General features: G+C 34.7%; 2 protein-coding genes across 8 annotated transcripts in view; both read right to left on the bottom strand.

Moving 5' to 3' along the window:
* rbm38 (RNA binding motif protein 38) overlaps positions 1–3,936 on the bottom strand; it is a 199,313-nt gene extending 195,377 nt beyond the window's left edge. The window contains exon 1 of one of the 2 annotated variants that reach the window (XR_012398241.1): positions 3,406–3,882. Coding sequence is in view for 1 of the 2 variants with exons in the window: in NM_001110127.1 (NP_001103597.1) it covers positions 3,406–3,615 (210 nt within the window). In the remaining variant the exon portion in view is untranslated. 2 annotated transcript variants of the gene reach the window in all.
* Positions 3,937–14,943: 11,007 nt separating this feature from the next.
* Positions 14,944–19,341, bottom strand: part of spo11 (SPO11 initiator of meiotic double stranded breaks) — a 29,827-nt gene continuing 25,429 nt past the window's right edge. For 5 of the 6 annotated variants that reach the window (XR_012398282.1, XR_012398283.1, XM_073938213.1 and 2 more), the window contains 2 exons: positions 17,423–17,534; positions 14,944–15,390 (listed from right to left, as the gene is read on the bottom strand). Coding sequence is in view for 4 of the 6 variants with exons in the window: in XM_073938213.1 (XP_073794314.1) it covers positions 15,271–15,390; positions 17,423–17,534 (232 nt within the window). In the remaining 2 variants the exon portion in view is untranslated. 6 annotated transcript variants of the gene reach the window in all.

Below are 19,341 nucleotides of genomic sequence, written 5' to 3'. Positions count from 1 at the left end.
GCTAATGAAGCATTTGATTAGGAGTGCCTAACTTATTTTTTACTTATTTCTGAGGTTGTATTTTTAAAAATTCTGAGGTTGCATTTTTAAAAAATATTGACCTATATATATATATATATATATATATATATATATATATATATATATATATATATATATATATATATATATATATAGTATTTTGGTGTTATACAGGGTGGAATCTGAATATGATCCACATGCAGAAATAAAGATAAAGGATCTCTCACTGGGGTTGTACATATTCAGATACAGAAACTGTACATTTTAGATAATACTATCCAGTGTTGGGAAAAGTTACTTTTGGAAGTAATGCATTACAATACTGAGTTACTCCCCCAAAAATTAACAGGTTGCATTACTTGGTTATTTTTTTTATGGTCTGCAATCTTAATTTCTGTCTATTACTGCGGGGAGCATATTCTCTTATGGAGTGCGCGATTCAATGTACCACATTCATTTTAATTCAGAAATGTATTTTTTTACACTAATTACACTAAAAAATAACTTGCATTACATTCATTAAAGAGTAACTTCAATATTATTACTTAATTATTTTAAGTAATGTGATACTTGACTGGTTACTTAAGAAAAGTAATATGACATAACTCGCGTTACTTACCTCCAACACTGCTAATATTTACACTGTGAGCTGCACAATATATCATTTCAGCGTCGATATCGCAATGCGTGCATTCACAATAGTCACATCGCAGGATCTGCAATGTTAAGCTGGGATTATTTTAGTTTATTTAATGAAGATTTGTAGATTATTTAATTACTGTAACAGAATATCTGACTTTGGTTTGACTCTCCAGTTATGGGGCGAATGTCTTCAACACAAAGATCGTCATTTCTAATTTACCATAACATTCTTTTGTTTGTTTTATTGCTGAGCTACAAATAAAGCAAATTGAAATGAAAAATTTCAATTATCATTCATTCATTTTCTTGTCGGCTTAGTCCCTTTATTAATCCGGGGTACCACAGCGGAATGAACCGCCAATTTATCCAGCACATTTTTACGCAGCGGATGCCCTTCCAGCCGCAACCCATCTCTGGGAAAAGAAAAGTTTCAATTAGATGTTGTAAATTAATCAGATTTTTAAAAACCGTCACTCAATGAATAGAGCAGAAGACATTGGTGAGCAAATCCAGGCACAAACGAGTGTAGTTTTATTATAAATTAGATTGTTTTTATTTTTACTGAAAAAAGTTAATAATAAAATGTGAAAATACACTGTATTAGTTAATATAAAAGCAATGTTTTTGAGTCATTGTTAAATATTAAAAAAATACATTTATATTTAGGAAACTACATTTACCTATAATGCCCACTAGCCTCAATCCACTTTGCTTTTTGACCCTTCATAAGAAAAAGTTTGCGCATGCCACCCCCTGATCTCAATTAATTTCATTCAAAATAGAGCCATTCAAGCATCTGCTGAAATTGTATTCATATTGCAATATTTATTTCAAAGAAAAAAAATTATCGCAATGTCAAATTTTTCCAATATGCAGCCCTTTGTTCTGATGTACCTTTAAAGTAATATGGACCCAAATGTGTACCTTTTGAAAAGGCACCACCTAGGTGAATAATAATAATAATATTACTTATCATGCCATATAAAGCACATAAAGCCACATAGTGTCTGGTAACATTACCTTATTGTGTTCACCACCACAACACAATATATCAAGGCTTGTTTATAGAGGTACAGTGAAAACATAGTAATGGAAAAAACAAAGAAAGCCACTCATTTAAAAACATGATTGTTGTCAAATATGCTCGAATGAACTCATTATAGGCCTCTCTAACCTCCATATTAAGTGAGCAGAGGTCGGCCTTGCAGCAGATAAACCCCTGAACCGCACTTACAAGCATTTAAAAGGGGCCACTTCACAGAAATCTGAGACCCTGCTTTCAAAACTTCATCCAAGAGCCTAAGAAGATAATTGATGACATGCTTTTTCAGAAATAATCCACTTATGGCCCCACATGTGACTCTCGACATCACACTCGCACACACTTGTGGAGCGATGCAATGTAAGAACATATTGTGCCCCTGAAAGGCTCTCGATATCGCAGGATTACATTTAAGATCCTTCAGCACTAAATCGGACTAGGTGGGAAACATTTAGGCCTATTAAAAAGGGCTCACAATAAGCCCGCAGATCATCATTTGCGACTAGGATATTCGGTAAGGCAATTTGGAGTCATGTTGGCGATCGTTAAAAACATCTGCTGTAGATCCACAATGGCTTTTGTTCCTCGGAACGGCAACAAAGACATGCGCCAGCGGCACGCGACGGCTCGCTGTCACCTGGAGACCGCACGAGCCAAACATGGGAGTTCAGACACTTCCAGGAGTCGGCTCGTTTGAACAACTCGCTCAACGAACCGATTCTAGGAACAAATTCAGTTCAGTTATTTGAGTAACAACACGGTCCGTTTACCTTATTTTCTATGTGTTATGATAAAAACTGTCTAGTGGAAGTCGAAAACATGTATTTGTCTAACATTATGAGGTAAGTTAAAAGTAACTTGTAGTCAGCCTACAATGATGACTTACTTATCACCAGTTCTTGGTTCACAGAGGGGTCGAACATGTCATTATGATAGAGGTAAAGTTGGTTTTACATCCAGATATTTAGACATTCTCCTTAATAATATAATTTCAATAAAGTATTCTTTGTTAATTGTAAATAGGGAAATCATGTTAGCAGCAAATGACTCAAAGTACAGCATTCATAGTCAATTAGATAGTGTTATTGTTTAGAAGTCATACTTGCATGCTGATTCCGATCGAATATTCAAAGTAACATGATAAACAATATAAACTGCTAAATGAACGAATGTGCGAATATAAAACCAATTTTAAAAAGGATATTGATATGGCAGAACATAAGCTACATGAAGCATTTTCATACCACTGATTATTAAAATATCCTTTGAACATTTTATTTGAAACACTTCTGAACACCTAAATGTTTTTGAGGAACCAGAAAGGTTCGTATGGCATCACTGTGAAACCTTTTTAGGTTCTTCTTTTTTCACTTTCATTTTAAAGAGTAGCTATCTCATGAATTAGCAAATCGGTTCATCTATTCGACTCTTATGAATGAATCATTCTATGATTCATACTCGCTGGTGTGCAACAGCGTTTTGTTCTTCTTTGTATAATCAAAAACTTTCTAAACTTCCATGACAGAAACAAACATGACCGACTTAGCGCACAGTCTTTGTTAAACAAGTAAATTTGGTTGAAATGGGAAGAGTAAACACAATAAAAAACAAAAGGCTTCCTTTAAATAAACACATCTTGATTTAAACAAAGCCTATGTATAACAAAAGCAACAATAACAAACACGGTTGTTTTTACTCACAAAGCCGTATCCTCTGGATTTGCCCGTCTGTCGGTCCGTTATGACCACCGCTTCATCGATGTCGCCGAAAGTCTCGAAGTATTTGCGGAGCGACGCGTCTGTCGTGTGATACGGCAAACCGCCGACGAAGATCTTGGTGAAAGTCGTGTCTTTCTGAATACTGGGATACATTGTCTCCAACGTCCCATTCACGAACTGATGTAGAAGCATCTGTGCTCGAAATTCAGTGCAATGTAAATGGGAAATGTTATAAATAAGTATAAATAAACATAAATAACAAACGCTTCTTCAGCTAGTCTGCGGCGTTTGCGAAGGCAGCGAGGTAGATGCAGTCCTTTGGCTGGGAAACACGACTGTGGCTCCGGCTCGTCTCCTCGTGTGCAAACTCGTCCGCTAGACTAGTCCATGGCCGGAGACACAATGACGGCAGGTGAACAACTGAATGACCGCGCGCTGCTGCAGCTCATTACCCAGTGCGCCGCCGCCGCTGCTGAGAGACGCTGTGCTGTGCACTCCTCCTCCTCTGTCTGTGACGCGCTCTCAGCTTCTCCTCCTCTCCTCACCTTCTGTTCAACTGCACCTGTCTCTGTTTGTTTGTATATCTGCCTGTCTTTGTTTCGAGCCTATGAAATTGCTAGTATCTTAAGTTGGGCCATATTCTCTACACTTCAGCGTTATGCAGTATTGAATCTTAAAAGTAAAGTTAAATTATGTTATTATTAACTCGCCTAGGTGTTGTACAATCGTTTTGTTATTCAGACCACTGTGGCAACCACATTCTGAAAAGGTCTGGGTTGTCATAACTCAATGTTGGGTCAAATGGTACTCTTTCTCTAAAAAAAAATGCTGGGTTCCACATAATTCCTTTAAGTTGTCCAAACACAAATCCATTAAGATAACTTCACAAGTTTTTACAGAGTGTATCAGAGGTTGAAATTCAATACCTGTCAAGACTTTTTAAAAGTTTCTTTCCATACATTTTAAGACCTTAAAACCACTTTAGGTTTCAACCAGAAACACTTGCGAGATTTTCCAATTACGATATATTTACTGGCTAGGCAGTGGCGCAGTAGGTAGTGCTGTCGCATCAGCAAGAAGGTTGCTGGGTCGCTGGTTTGAACCTCGGCTCAGTTGGCATTTCTGTGTGGAGTTTGCATGTTCTCCCTGCCTACGCGTGGGTTTCCTCCGGGTGCTCCGGTTTCCCCCACAGTCCAAAGACATTTTGTTTTAGGATAAATGGGCCACATTTGCCATATCTTCTCTGGGCCAATATAGGTTCACACAGCCACATTAGCCATAGCTTACTGTGCCGAATATTCGCCAAACGTGGCCCACATATGTCTTAAGATAACTGGCCCATATTTGCACCTATGTGAACCACTTTAGGTTTAGACCCAGCAAGGCAAAAATGTGGCAAACTGCGGCCCACACTTGTCCTCCATCATTTGGGCCAAAATTACCATTTTCCACATGGGCCACATTAGGCTCACATTCAGATTACATTGTGCCATAAGTGCCAAATCTTTGCCTTAAATGGCCCATACATGAATTTGAATCGGGGCAAGGCAGTGGCGCAGTAGGTGGTGCTGTCGCCTCACAGCAAGAAGGTCGCTGGTTCGAACCTCGGCTCTGTTGGCGTTTCTGTGTGCATGTTCTCCCTGCCTTCGCGTGGGTTTCCTCCGGGTGCTCCGGTTTCCCCCACAGTCCAAAGACATGCGGTACAGGTGAATTGGGGAGGCTAAATTGTCCGTAGTGTATGAGTGTGTATGTGAGTGTGTATGTGAATGTGTGTGTGGATGTTTCCCAGAGATGGGTTGCGGCTGGAAGGGCATCTGCTGCGTAAAAACTTGCTGGATAAGTTGGCGGTTCTTTCCGCTGTGGTGACCCCGGATTAATAAAGGGACTAAGTTGACAAGAAAATGAATTAATGAATGAATATATTTACTGAATATCAATGTAAGAAACTAATCCAGCTTATACATACTTGGCTTATACATACCCTTAAACCACACAAATAAAGCTGAATCACAGTGGATACAGAGCTGCATTATGCTAGGCAGACGGGTGGTTGTTAAAAACTGGAAATCTTCCAGTAGACCTCCGATCTTCAAGTGGAGTTTTAGGACGAGTTGCAGCTTTTGGAAAAACTCTCCTACAGTTTACATGGAGGGATTGAAATCTATTTTGATAAATGTGGAAAATCTCTACATTTCTGCAACCCACAATGCTAGCAAACATGTAACGAGACAAAATAATAATTACGGCTATGATATTAGCAACCCCAGTCCCCCCTTTTTACGTTTTGGTTTGGTTTATTTACTTTAGTTTTGTATTGTTTCCTTTTATGTTCTGTATTTGATATCCATTGTGTAACTTTTAAAATGTACAGAATAAGGTACAGTGACAGTTACGGGGTAAAAGTGTAACTGTTAAGAATTTACCAAAAAAAGGATGGTGAGATCTACAGGGTTAAATGAGTTACCTTAAAAAATATACTGAATAAGAAACAGTGACAGTTACGGGGTTAAATGGGTGTTATTTAAATGCATTTGTATATACTATTTAGATACTTGATTTGCAGTTTTAATTTTCATAGTAGTTTAAATTATTTTATTTATTTTCCATTACGATGCCAACCTCCGAGGACCTCAAGAACAACACATATGAATGATGATGTTTACCATAGAGGACTTCTAGAGGTATCCATAACCCTGGACCAGGCCGTGTCCTGAGCAAAACTTTGAAAAATGTACTAAATAAGGGACCGTGATAGTTACGGGGTTAAATGTGTCTTTTAACAATTTACAGAATAAGGGACAGTGATAGTTAGGAGGTTAAATGCGTAACTGAAATATGTACTGTATTTTACAGCGTTAAATGTGCACAGGGATTTTGTTTTTGTCTTTAATTTAGTGTAATTTCTGTTCATTTTGTTGGCATTTTTCAAGCTGTTTTGCGACCCTGATATAAGGCTAAATAGACCCATGTGGTGCTCCTCAGTCTATCAGGTGTCAGTTTGATACGTGAAGGCTGATCAATGGCTCTGCATCAAAGAGCTCAACACCAGTCTGTCGGACCCTCTCTTACTGTCATTTAAATGGACAGCGAAGCCTCATGTGGGAACATTAACACCCTGACGCTCTGCTCACAGGAACTGCAGCTCCGGCCTGAAGGCTTCTCACATCTCAACTACAAAACAGGAACAACAATTTAAAGATAGTTGCAGGAAGGACAGATATGACAGATCTTCTTGAGAGGGTGTTTTTTTGACTGTATCTTATTAATGCATTCAGCGTTTATATGCGACTACAGTACTACTGCAAGTGGTCCTCAAATGATGATCTGACGTGTCTCTATTGCTTAATGCAAAAAAAAAAAGAAAAGAAAAGAAAAAAATTCCAATATTTTTGTTGGGCTTATACACTTTCAGAAATAAAAGCTGTCACTGGAGTGGTGCCCTGTCAAATGGTACTAGTTAGCAAACAGGGTCAACAATGTACCCTAAAAAGTGCTGAAATATGCTTTTTTAAAAAGGTGTACCACCCCATTGACAGCTTTATTTCTGAAAGTGTATCTATGAAATAGCACATATGATACATTTATTCATTTTAATATAGTTATTTTAGTATATTTTAAATCCATTTGTATAATATATTTAGATACTTGATCTGATGCTTTCATTTTAATTATAGTTTAAATGATTTTATTCACCTTTATTCTTTGCTAAATTATTAAAATTTAATAAAAAAATATTTCATAACTTGAATTAAATTTCAGGTTTAGGTTGAGTTATTGAAGTACTTTACTTTTAGCTGCCAAAGCAACATTACTATGGTTTTAATGTTTAATTTTTTTATCCATTATGCTATTTAGTTTTTGGCCAAAATAGGTGTTGTTTTCTGGTACACTTATAGTAGGCCGATTTTAATATTTGACCAATTATTATTATTTTCAGTATAGCTTTTCTTTGAATTGTACTTTATTAATGTCATTTTAGTTTTATTTGTAAAAAGTTTCGATTAAAAATAAATTATTTGCCATTTAAAATATATATTTAGCTTTATTCTAAACAAAGTTTCATTTCATTTCAAGTAGTTTGTAAGATTTTTAGTTTTATATGCTTTTTTATATTTTCATGTAATATACAGTTAAAGAGAGAATTATTAGCACCTCCGTTTATTTTTTTCCCCAGCCTCTGTATATCGGAGTGATTTTTTCAACACATTTCTAAACATAATAGTTTTAATAAATCATTTCTAATAACTGATTTATTTTATCTTTGCATTGATGACAGTAAATAATACTTGACTAGATATTTTTCAAGACACTTCTATACAGCTTAAAGTGACATTTAAAGGCTTAACTGGGTTAATTAGGTTAACTAGGCAGGTTAGGGTAATTAGTTATTGTTTAACAAGTTATTGTATAACAATGGTTTGTTCTGTAAACTATAAAAAAAAAATAAAAAAAAAACAAAGCTTAAAGGGGCTAATAATTTTGACCTTAAAATGGTTATGAAAAAATTAAAAACTATTTTTATTCTCGCCGAAATAAAACAAATAAGACTTTCTCCAGAAGAAAAAAAATATTATCAGACATACTGTGAAAATTTCCTTGCTCTGTTTAACATCACTTGGGAAAAATGTAAAAAAAAAAAAAAAAATGGCATGCATACATATATATATGGCAAATCAACTGTATTCATTCATGAATTCATTTTATTTTATTAGGGGTCACCACAGTGGAATGAACCACAAAACTTATCCAGCATTGTTTTATGCAGCGGATGCCCTTCCAGCCGCAAGTTGCAACTTAGTACTGGAAAACACCCACACACTCATTCACACATGGCCAATTTAGTTTATTCAATTTACCAATACCACAATTATTGGGGGAAACCCACGCCAACACAGAGAGAACATGCAAACTCCACACAGAAAAGCCAACTAGCCCAGTCAGGGCTCGAACCAGTGACCTTCTTGCTGTGAGGCAACAGTGTTAACCACTGAGTTTGACCACAAATATTTTTAAATGAGCTTTTATTTTTACATTTCCCGTTTTATTTCAATTCTTTTTTGACAGCTTGTTTATTTTTCATTCTTAGAAAATCCTTAAAAACATTTCATTTTTAGCTTTATTTTAGTTTTTATGCTTTTAATTCAATTGTATTTAATATTTATTTCAGTTTTATTGTAAATATGTAAGATATTTCTAGTTAGCTTTAATTTATTACAAGGTAATATAGGTATAACATATATAATAACATGGGTATATCCGTTTTTAATATTTTTAATGTACAAAACAAAACTGTTATTTTTGTATTATATACTATTATGGTAGGTCATTTGGAATATATGCACAGCTAATGTTTTTCAGCCAATGATAAACTTGCGGTGAAAGCTTAATGTGACTATTTTTAATTTCACAAGGTCCCTTTTACAGCATCGATGTTGTAAAGTAATTCAAATACATTCAGTTAAATAGACTTAAGCATTCATTTAGTTGTTCAAGCTTAGAACAAGATGAAAGACTGTGTAACTGCTAGTACCATCAGAAACTCTGTTGAAAATACTGAGATGAAAGAAATTGTCATATGGCAAGGGAAAATAGAATTTAATGCAGTGCTTCTTGTCTGGTCTGAGACCCACTTTATATCATATATCGATTAAAATGTGAAGATTTTTAAAGAAATCAGATAAGAAAGAAATCGTTAAATGTGGAAATTTTATAATGTAAAGAAAGAAGCGCTTAAGATGTTATTACAATATTGGAATTATTATTTTTTTAAACTTCAAATTATAATTAAATATTTCAAATATAATAAAATAATTCAATTTCAGTTCTATTTGGCTTTAATTTGTTTTATTTTCCAGTGTAGTTTTTCAGTTTTCGATTCATAATTGGTTTTAATTCTACTATAAATTCATTTACTGAGGACAAAAACACCTAAAATAAAAAAATAAAAAAGACAAGAGCCAAAGACAAACGTACAGCTTCTGGTCTACTTTCTCTCTACATCAGAATGAGCTTCACTCACAAAGCCAAGTGCCAGTGTCCAATATCTGTCAGTCCAATAAGCCACACTGACAATGGTGTAAGTCTGAGCGAGGCACAGGCAGGCTCTTATTGTCTTCACTCCAGTCTGTTTGACCCCAGTGCTCTCCCACACAGACTGTGCGGCTAGTAAAACATCTTGAGACGTCATATATCCAGCTTACACTGTAAAAAATGCTGGGCTCCGCATAATTCCTTCATGTTGTCCCAACCCAAATCGATTAAGCTAACTTAACTGTTTTTTAAAAAATTGAAGCGGATTGAACATAAAACACTTAAGTTGCCTCAAAGAAAACCTCAAAATTTGTGTTGATTCAACTCAATTTTAATAAGTAGTTTAAACAAGCAGTAAAAATATGTATTTTTTGAGTGTGCAGTACCACTGTTGACAGCTTAGTTAAGAATAACCGAGAAGAGCGAGACATTATTGGCATGTCATTGTGAAGGATTAAAGCTCGAGTGTTAAAACGCTGATCGAGCCTCACACTCTCTGAAGATGCAGATGTTCACACCTCTGTCTGAAAGCTGACAGGCTTTTAAAGACCCTTTGTCTACAAACAAATGTCTGTGTTCGCTTTCTCAAACCCCCGACTGCCCTCAAAAAGACATTCACTGCAAAATTTAATCAGATTTAAACATTTTTAGAGGTAGACTAAATTAAATCCTTCACTCAGATGACGTTTGATGTTTGTTCAACTAACTTATTTAAAATGCTAAATTATTTTTAATTGATTATTTTTTTGGAGGGGGTACAGGGAGTGGGGGCAACCCAATTGTTTATATTCAATCCACTTGAATTTGTACATTTATTGTCCTTTATGTTGTCCCAACACAAATTTATTGCCCAGCATTTTTATAAGTGTTGAAACTGATGTTCAAAGACGTACGCTAACAGCCCAATAACTTGACAGTCTTAATTCTCATAATAAATGAATGTGATGTTAAAAAATAATGTACATATTTCATTAAATACATTTGATGGGAGTTCCGGGAATTGTTTCTAATTTCATTGTAAATGTTAAAAATGTATTGCTGAAACACATTACAAAGACCGTATTTACAGGGGTTGGACTTAAATGATAATGAAATAATTACCTTTATTTCACTGGCCAATTGAGTTTTGTGACTAAATTTGACCAGCTTGGTGGCTAAACTTCACTGATTGCACATACCACCAGTAAGAGCAGAGTGTGAAGATTAAAATAGCAAAGCAATAGCACAGTTCTGCTCAAAATATTGCAATGCACACAACATTATGTGTGACATATTAGAGTTTAAAAGTGGACAGATTGTTGGTGCATGCCTCGCTGGCGCATCTGTGACCAAGACAGCAAGTCTTGGTGATCTATAAAGAGCCAGAGTGTCCAGGGTAATGTCAGCATACCACCGAGAGGAATGAACCACATTCAACAGGAGTAACTGTGAACACAAGAAGCTGACTGAAAGGAATGTCTGAATGCTAATGTAACCCTTACCGTACGTTCACACCGAAAGCGGCGAGAGCGTCCAAGGTCGCTCTTGCCGCCCTGGCGACAACGCTCTCTGCCTTCAGCTCCTGCGGCGAGAGCGTCAAAACTCGCTACATTGATCTCATATTTAAAGGAGCCTTTGCAGCATAACAGTTACATTCCTGCATAAAACATGTTTCTAGCGTGAAAATGTTGCGCACTTCTTATCAAATTCATACAACAATGGAAGATAAAGTTGCGTGTGGTGTGGCTTTGCTCTTTTTATCCAATATGTGTCCATATGTCTGAAACATCCTGAAGCAGCAGTACTGTTTTGTACTGTCACATCGCGTGAGATTCCCGCTTTTTTAAGATAAATTTATATAACATTAATGAACATAAGTAACTCTCCAGTAACTTATTTAATGTATGTTCCTGTAGGAAAAAATTGTAAATAATTGGAAATCCGGCGACCGCAATAATCAAACCCTTGGGAACAACTGTGGTCGGAACCAAACTTCACAGGTCTGTGTTCTCTGAACTGCTATCAAGCGATGGACGTCTTCATTCTGATTGCTTGCCGCCGAACCGCGTCATAGCTCATTACCATAAAGTTGACTTTATTTCAACTCTCCTCGACGCTCACGCCGGCGAAGACGCGCCGCGCTGCTCATCGCCGCTTATCCCCGCCGGCTCTCATTGAAAATGAATGACTTCCGGCTACTTTGACGCTCTCGCCGCTTTCGGTGTGAACGTACGGTTAGTTTGTTAGAAAGAAAATATAGAAATATATAAATAATGTATAAATAACCCTTATTAATTATGGAAAAAGGGGTATCAAACAATTAACATATAGAAAACCACTTTGGTAGCTGGCGAATACAATAATCACAAGGGTCTCGTATCAGGTGCAAACGTGCAATACTATGCAATACACTAAGGCCCTGTTTACCCTAATGCGCTTTCGTTTTAAAACAGTTAAGTTTTGCTACGGTTACGCCATCCATGCAGACTACGCCGGAGTTTGAGCGCCGAAAACGGAGAGTTTTGAAAACGCTGAAGAGGCCGTTTTCATTCTAAAACGCTGCTACTTCGCGTTAGTGTGGATGGGGGAAAATGGAGACATCTGAAAACGGAGGCGGGGCTGCAGACATCTGATTGGGGCTTTTCCTCAATATTCAGTAGCCTACACACAGTTAAAGTTATAACATACCATGAGTTTGTACATTATAGGAAATAAAAGCAAACAATCAGTCAATATACGGAATGTACGTGGTTACATTATTTCCTTATCTTTGCTCTCAGCCAAAACACATTATCTGACAACAGGTTATAGATTCAAATGACCAAAGTCTGGGAATATGTCGTTAGATATAGTCAACAAGATGAATTAAATATCTCGTTTAACAAATAAATTGAGATAGATCCTTGATGAACAGTCCGACGAGCACAGGTCTCACATCTGGCTAGATATACTGCAGTGCATGCCAGACTGTGTGTGTCATTGTGTGTGTGTGTGGTCACGTGATGTGCATTTTCAGTGGTGTGGTGTAGACGGAGAGTTGTTCAGAAACGCTGGGTAAAATGGTGTGTGGACACTGATCGTTTTCATTCTAAAATGCCCTTTTAAAACTAAAACGTACTAGTGTAAACGGGGCCTATAAACATGATCACAGTAACATATTTGCATATTTCCTGCCTTCCCAAGACATATGAACACTCAATTAGGCAATCAAAAAACAAAAACAAACAGAAAATGCACTGAATACATCTCACTTATGAATAGAAATAAAAAAGGTTGAAATGAGAAAAAAAAATAAAAAATGAAACCACAAAATGAAAAAGAGAATTGAAAAACTTCATGTAGTTTCACATATTTTACTTTTAACCGCCAAACCAAAAGATGAAGATGGTGTAGATGAAAAATGTATTTTGATAAAAGAAAAGAATTAAGAGGTAATGGTGCCATAGAGGCATTATAAACCAATACATTTTAAATAAAATAAAATAAATCTTTAAAAAATCTTAAATAAGATGATGCGGGACGTTTTTACAATTACATTTATAAAAAATATTGTTTCTTGCTTTAAAATAGTATACACTATCACTGAAAGCATGTAGTATATTGTGCACAAGCTTTTAAGCAAAACTTGTTGATGTTCATCAGATAGAGACATTAATAATTTGCCTATCAAATCAAATGCAACAGTAGTTTATAGGGTTAAAGGGATAGTTCACCAAAAAAAGATATTCTGTCGTCATTTACTCATCCTCCACTTGTTCCAAACCTGTTTGAGTTTCTTTGTTTTGTTGAACACAAAAGAAGATACACTAAGGTATGTTGTATAAAACTTCCATAGTACTATATTACTACAATGGATGTCAATGGCCAACATTCTTCAAAATATCTTCTTTTGTGTTCAACAGAAGAAACTCAAAGTTTGCACGAGTGCGAGTAATTGTAAGGACATTTTAATTTTTGGGTGAGCTATCCCTTTAAACCTTGTAGAATAAAACATAAAACAGCGCCCTCTGGTGCAGTGTTGACAACGTGAAAGTTTTCTTGCTAACTTTTCAGACTCTCTTAGGAATTTTTAATTATTTTGAAAATGTAGATGGCAACGATTAGCAACTTAATAATACTTCTAGACTCAAACTGATAAAAAGCCCTGCATTTCTGAGCAGATGTCCAGCAAAATTAAAATAAGCCTTATTTTTCAAAGAGATGAAGAGATGTGATTAGCCTAAGACACATTAGTTGGAAGGCTGCTGCCATTTATTTTCTATTATTAACTGTAATAAAATACCAATGCAACTTGTTATAAGTTTAGGACATTGCAGGATAACAATGTGAAAAAATACTAAAATAGAACACTGTCATATTTAAGTAAAGCATATTAAAGGGAAGGCAATGCAGTGGCGCAGTAGGTAGTGCTACTACACGGTGGTAAAAATAATGTTCCTTAAGAAACAGTTTTGTAACTTTGTAAAAGTTTTACCTTATATGGTACAGAAAAGACCTCTAATGATACTTTTCTGTACCTTTTATGGTACAAATGAAATGAAGGTACACAATTATTTTCATAAAAAGGTAAATAAGTGTTGGACAACTCCTTCATTATAATATCTATAAAAATAAATATTACTGGAAAGGCAAAGTGGTTTCATGAATCATTTCCATATTAAACATGAATCATCATTTAAAAGCATATGTTTAAAGAAACTTATTAACTATTAATTAAGTTCATTCATTCATTTATTCATTTTCTTGTCGGCTTAGTCCCTTTATTAATCCGGGGTCGCCACAGCGGAATGAACCGCCAACTTATCCAGCAAGTTTTTACACAGCGGATGCCCTTCCAGCCGCAAACCATCTCTGGGGAAACATCCACACACTCATACACTACGGACAATTTAGCCTACCCAATTCACCTGTACCGCATGTCTTTGGACTGTGGGGGAAACCGGAGCACCCGGAGGAAACCCACGCGAATGCAGGGAGAACATGCAAACTCCACACAGAAACATCAACTGAGGCGAGCCGAGGTTCGAACCAGCGACCTTCTTGCTGTGAGACAACAGCACTACCTACTGCGCCACTGCGTCGCCTCTAATTATTGAGTTCTAAAATGCAAAACATAAAGATATAGGTTTTGTAAACTAAACATTTAAGGTATTTTTAATAAACGCTTGGTAAGCATTTTCATATAAATACATTTTCATTATTGATATCTGCACCTTTTGGCGTTTGCTTTCCACTACGCACGGGAGCTGGCAAAAGTCCTGCATATGCAAAGTGTTCATGCAGACATTTTAGTATTGTAAAACTAATCAAACATTGTACATCTCATTACAATACTTCTGCATACTTCTATTTCTATTTTAAAATAAGTAAATTAAATTAACTTTTAGGTGATTACAAAGGTACTGTGTGAAAATTGGAGAACATGTTTTATATTGTACATGGGAGAATGTGTTTCTGTAACATTTTTTTGTGAAGTGTTGTAAAAAGTTTAGCAAAAAATAAATCTTTTGATTTATGTTAAAGTATTTTTTATTCTTTATTGTAAACATTAATCATCCTCGAGTGTTTCAAAAGCTTTAAAAGGAATTTCAAGTGACCTATAATAAATAACAATAAATTTAAATGGAACGGCTTAGTTTATTGCGTTACATCCAAAGCCAAAGAAACAAATATGTGACATCAGAGAACAGAAATCAAGTGATTAATGGCGTATTCAAGCTCATAACTCGCACTACAGTGAAAGAACAGCTCATTTAAAATTAAGTGACAACACACCTTCACAACTGTGTTCAATCATGCAGAACATGCGTGTATGTTCCAGCAGAGGGCAGCAGATGCTCATATCCAGCCTCCATAGCGGAGTTTATTCGGAAGGTAAACACGCGTGAGGAAATGAGGAGCGATGGACGCCAAACACTGAATCTCTGCTTTCCGCTTCAGATTCTGCATCGTTTCAACCTGTGAAATGACCAAAATCAAAATGTTATATCATGCACTTCCTTTTGAAACACGCACATGTGTGTCAAGGTACATTTACAGAGGATATTGACTTACTTGTTACTTTACTATCTTGTTTTGTTGAGTGTACGGGTGATTCTATAATTGCAGGTACATTTGGTATATAAAACAATCATTTCATTTCAGCTTTATAAAAAAAAGGTTAGATTTTTTGTTATTTTTAAAATGTTACTTATCTTATTAGATCACAAGATGTTACATGCTATATTGATAAATTTTTTTCTGTAAAAAAGGATCTTATATTGCCGAAAAATCATGATTTCTTATCATTGTGCAATCAAAATATTTTACTTTACTTTTCTTTTGCCAATATTAACTGTCAAATTATTAAAAGGTGTGTTCTCTCTCTGATAATACCTGAGATCAGCTTACTTTAAATACTTTAAAGATCTTACATGTACAGTATTTTCTTAAGCTGTCAATGCTTTTCCCATAAATTTAAAAGCAAAAACTAAATATTTTACGATCACACATTCCACTGCAAAAAATGTGTTTCTTTCTTAGATTTTTTTTGTCTTGTTTCTAGTCCAAATATCTAAAAATTCTAAAATCAAGAAGCCTTTTCTAGACAAGCAAAACATATTGTCTTGTTTTAAGAAACATTATGCCAAAATAAAGTGAGATTTTCCTTAAAACAAGCTATATAATCTGCCAATGCGGGAAGCAAAATAATCTTATGCCAGAAGGAAAAACAAGATTCTTTTGTTTACCCCATTGACAGATTGTTTAGCTTGTTTTAAGGGAAATCTCACTTAGTTTTGATATATTACTTCTTAAAACAAGACAATGTGTTTTGCAATATTTTTAGACATTTGGACTTGAAACCAAACTTCAAAACATCATATTTTATATTCAACAGAAGAAAGAAAAAGTCAAACAGGTTTGGAAAAGCCTTTGCAGTGAATTTAAACATTTAAATCCTGATTTCACCAGTGCCAGGTATTTACACTAGCATGTGGACTTATTAGCTAAAAAAATAGTAAAATTGTCAATCCCTTATGCATTTAGGGTAACAAGAGTTAACGTTTATGCATGTGAGAGATTAGGAGAGCTTGTGTTTCTCTCTCTTTATGTGTGTCCATGCATCCACAGGTGAAATGTGATCTCAGTTTTTAAAATGTATAGACTGTTTAAAATACATATGCAATTAAAGGGCAGCACGGTGCATGCAATGTTGAGCTTGAATTAGACTTTTTCATGTGCATGTGTTTTTGATGTCTGTAATTGTAAAATGATTTTAAAAGCATGGAGGTATAAGAAATTGTACCACTTGTAACAACAATTCATTCAATTGAATTATATTTATTTTTATTATTCACCTGAATACTTGCAGACTCAGGGGAAAGATAAAACACTCTTTTTGTTGTATCTTTTTCTTGATTGTATTTATAGATAAATATGCATAAAAATACTCACAACATGTGCAAATACAGAAATGCACTGCAAAAGCACAGACCCCAAAAAGTTTATTAGATTTTAAAGAGATGCAAATAGTAAACATTAATCCATCATTCATCGACTAAACATGTGCATGAAAATACAACTCAATGCAATGCAAATACAGAAATGCACTGAAATAGCACTGAAAATGTGTTCGGGTAAACGTATAGATTTGTTTATTAGATTTTATGGAGATGCACTCTCACTGCAGAATAATCATAATCGATCTAATATCATAAATTCTTTCCAAATAGAGATATTAAGTCATTTGTATATATCGCAATATATATGGCAACATAAAAAATATCGCACTGTTAGATTTTTCCAATATCATGCAGCCCTAATCAATACTATTAAAAAAATCCCTACAAGTAAAATAATTTGTGTTTGGCAAGCAGTGAATTATTAAAATGGAATATGCTTATATTAAGATATTGTAAATAACTGCTGTTTATAGTTAATTTTGAAATGCCCAATGTACCTGCAGTTATAGAATCATTTGTATGTTACAATGAAAAAAAGTGTCTCTCACCTCTCTCTCCCACGTGGGCTGACAGGTGATGTAGCTTCTGCTCCTCAAACTGCTGATTTTTCTCTCATCTGCTTTAGCAAATGGGATAAGAGCTTCATCTGGCACTCTGTACCTGTACATATAAAGGCAACATTAAGCCTTGTGTGTTCATTTATGTTAACGCAGACTTAAGCTAAGGAATTTAGTTACACATAGCATCTATAGTTAAAAATATGGTCAGGCAAAATTAAAGCTAATGATAATAATAAACCTTATTTTATAAAGCACCTTTAAAGGTACATTTAAAAGCTCTTTACAGATGCTAAAATTAAAAGAAAAAAGACTTAATTCATATAATTAATTAAATTAAATAATAACAGGCAAAAGAACATCATGCATGTTAAACTTAAAAACCAATTATAATCCATTCTAATGAGACTGTAAAATTATCTAACGATATATTACAATAGTATTTAGTATTTAATAGTCATTTACACTATATTGAAAGATCATATTGGATCAACAAAATACTTTGTCATTTTCAATCTTTATATTTCGCCACACAATCTTCAAACCATAAGTTTTAAGAAACAAATGAATAAAACGTGCGGCATTTTCTCACAATGCAAACAAATAATTAAAACACGCTGCATTTACTCACAACGCAAACAAATTAATAAAACGGGCTGCTTTTATTCACAACGCAAACAAATGAATAAAACACGCTGCATTTATTCACAACGCAAACAAATTAATAAAACACACTGCATTTACTCAACGCAAACAAATTAATAAAACACACTGTATTTTCTCACAACAAAAACAAATTAATAAAACACACTGCATTCTCACAACACAAACAAATTATAAAACACGCCGCATTTTCTCACAATGCAAACAATTTACAAAAACATGCTGTATTTTCTCACAACGCAAACAATTTATGAAAACACGCTATATTTTCTCACAACGCAAACAAATTAATGAAACACGTTGTATTTTCTCACAACCTAAACAAATTAATAAAACATGCTGCATTTACTCACAATGCAAACAATTTACGAAAAACGTTTTATTTTCTCAACATGCAAACAATTTGCAAAAACACAATGTATTTTCTTACAACGCAAACAAATTAATAAAACGTGCTGTATTTTCTCACAACGCAAACAAATTAATAAAACACGTTGCATTTTCTCACAATGCAAACAATTTACGAAAAACGCTTTATTTTCTCAACATGCAAACAATTTGCAAAAACACAATGTATTTTCTTACAACGCAAACAAATTAATAAAACGTGCTGTATTTTCTCACAACGCAAACAAATTAATAAAACACGTTGCATTTTCTCACAATGCAAACAATTTACGAAAAACGCTTTATTTTCTCAAAATGCAGACAATTTGCAAAAACACAATGCATTTTCTCACAATGCAAACAATTCACAAAAACACGCTGTATTTTCTCACAACGCAAACAAATTACTAAACGCTGCATTTTCTCACAATGCAAACAATTTACGAAAAACGATTTATTTTCTCTAAATGCAAACAATTTGAAAAAACACAATGTATTTTCTCACAATGCAAACAAAGTAATAAAACGCGCTGCATTTTCTCACACATAAAAAAAAACAACGATAATGTTTTAAGAGGATCCAAAAACTTGACAGATGCTGCAAAGCCGTGACTATTGCTCAGTGAAGTTAATCTTTGAAATGTGAAGTTTTTGTATGTTTATTTTAATATCCCAATTCCTGTGTCTTCAATATTTCTAAGCCTAAATAACCATAAATAACCAAGTCCGTCATGTTTTAGGGTCTCCTGGAAATATTGTTGTGAGAAAATGTTGCTCGTTTTCATAAAATGTTTGCATTGTGAGAAAATGCAGCACGTTTTATTAATTTTTTGCGTTGTGTATAAATGCAGCACATTTGT

This window comes from Danio rerio, chromosome 23 (assembly GCF_049306965.1).
Source record: "Danio rerio strain Tuebingen ecotype United States chromosome 23, GRCz12tu, whole genome shotgun sequence".
In the NCBI taxonomy this organism is placed as follows: domain Eukaryota; kingdom Metazoa; phylum Chordata; class Actinopteri; order Cypriniformes; family Danionidae; genus Danio; species Danio rerio.
The sequence above is the reverse complement of the archived record's forward strand: the minus strand, read 5'-3'. Positions and strand labels throughout refer to the sequence as shown.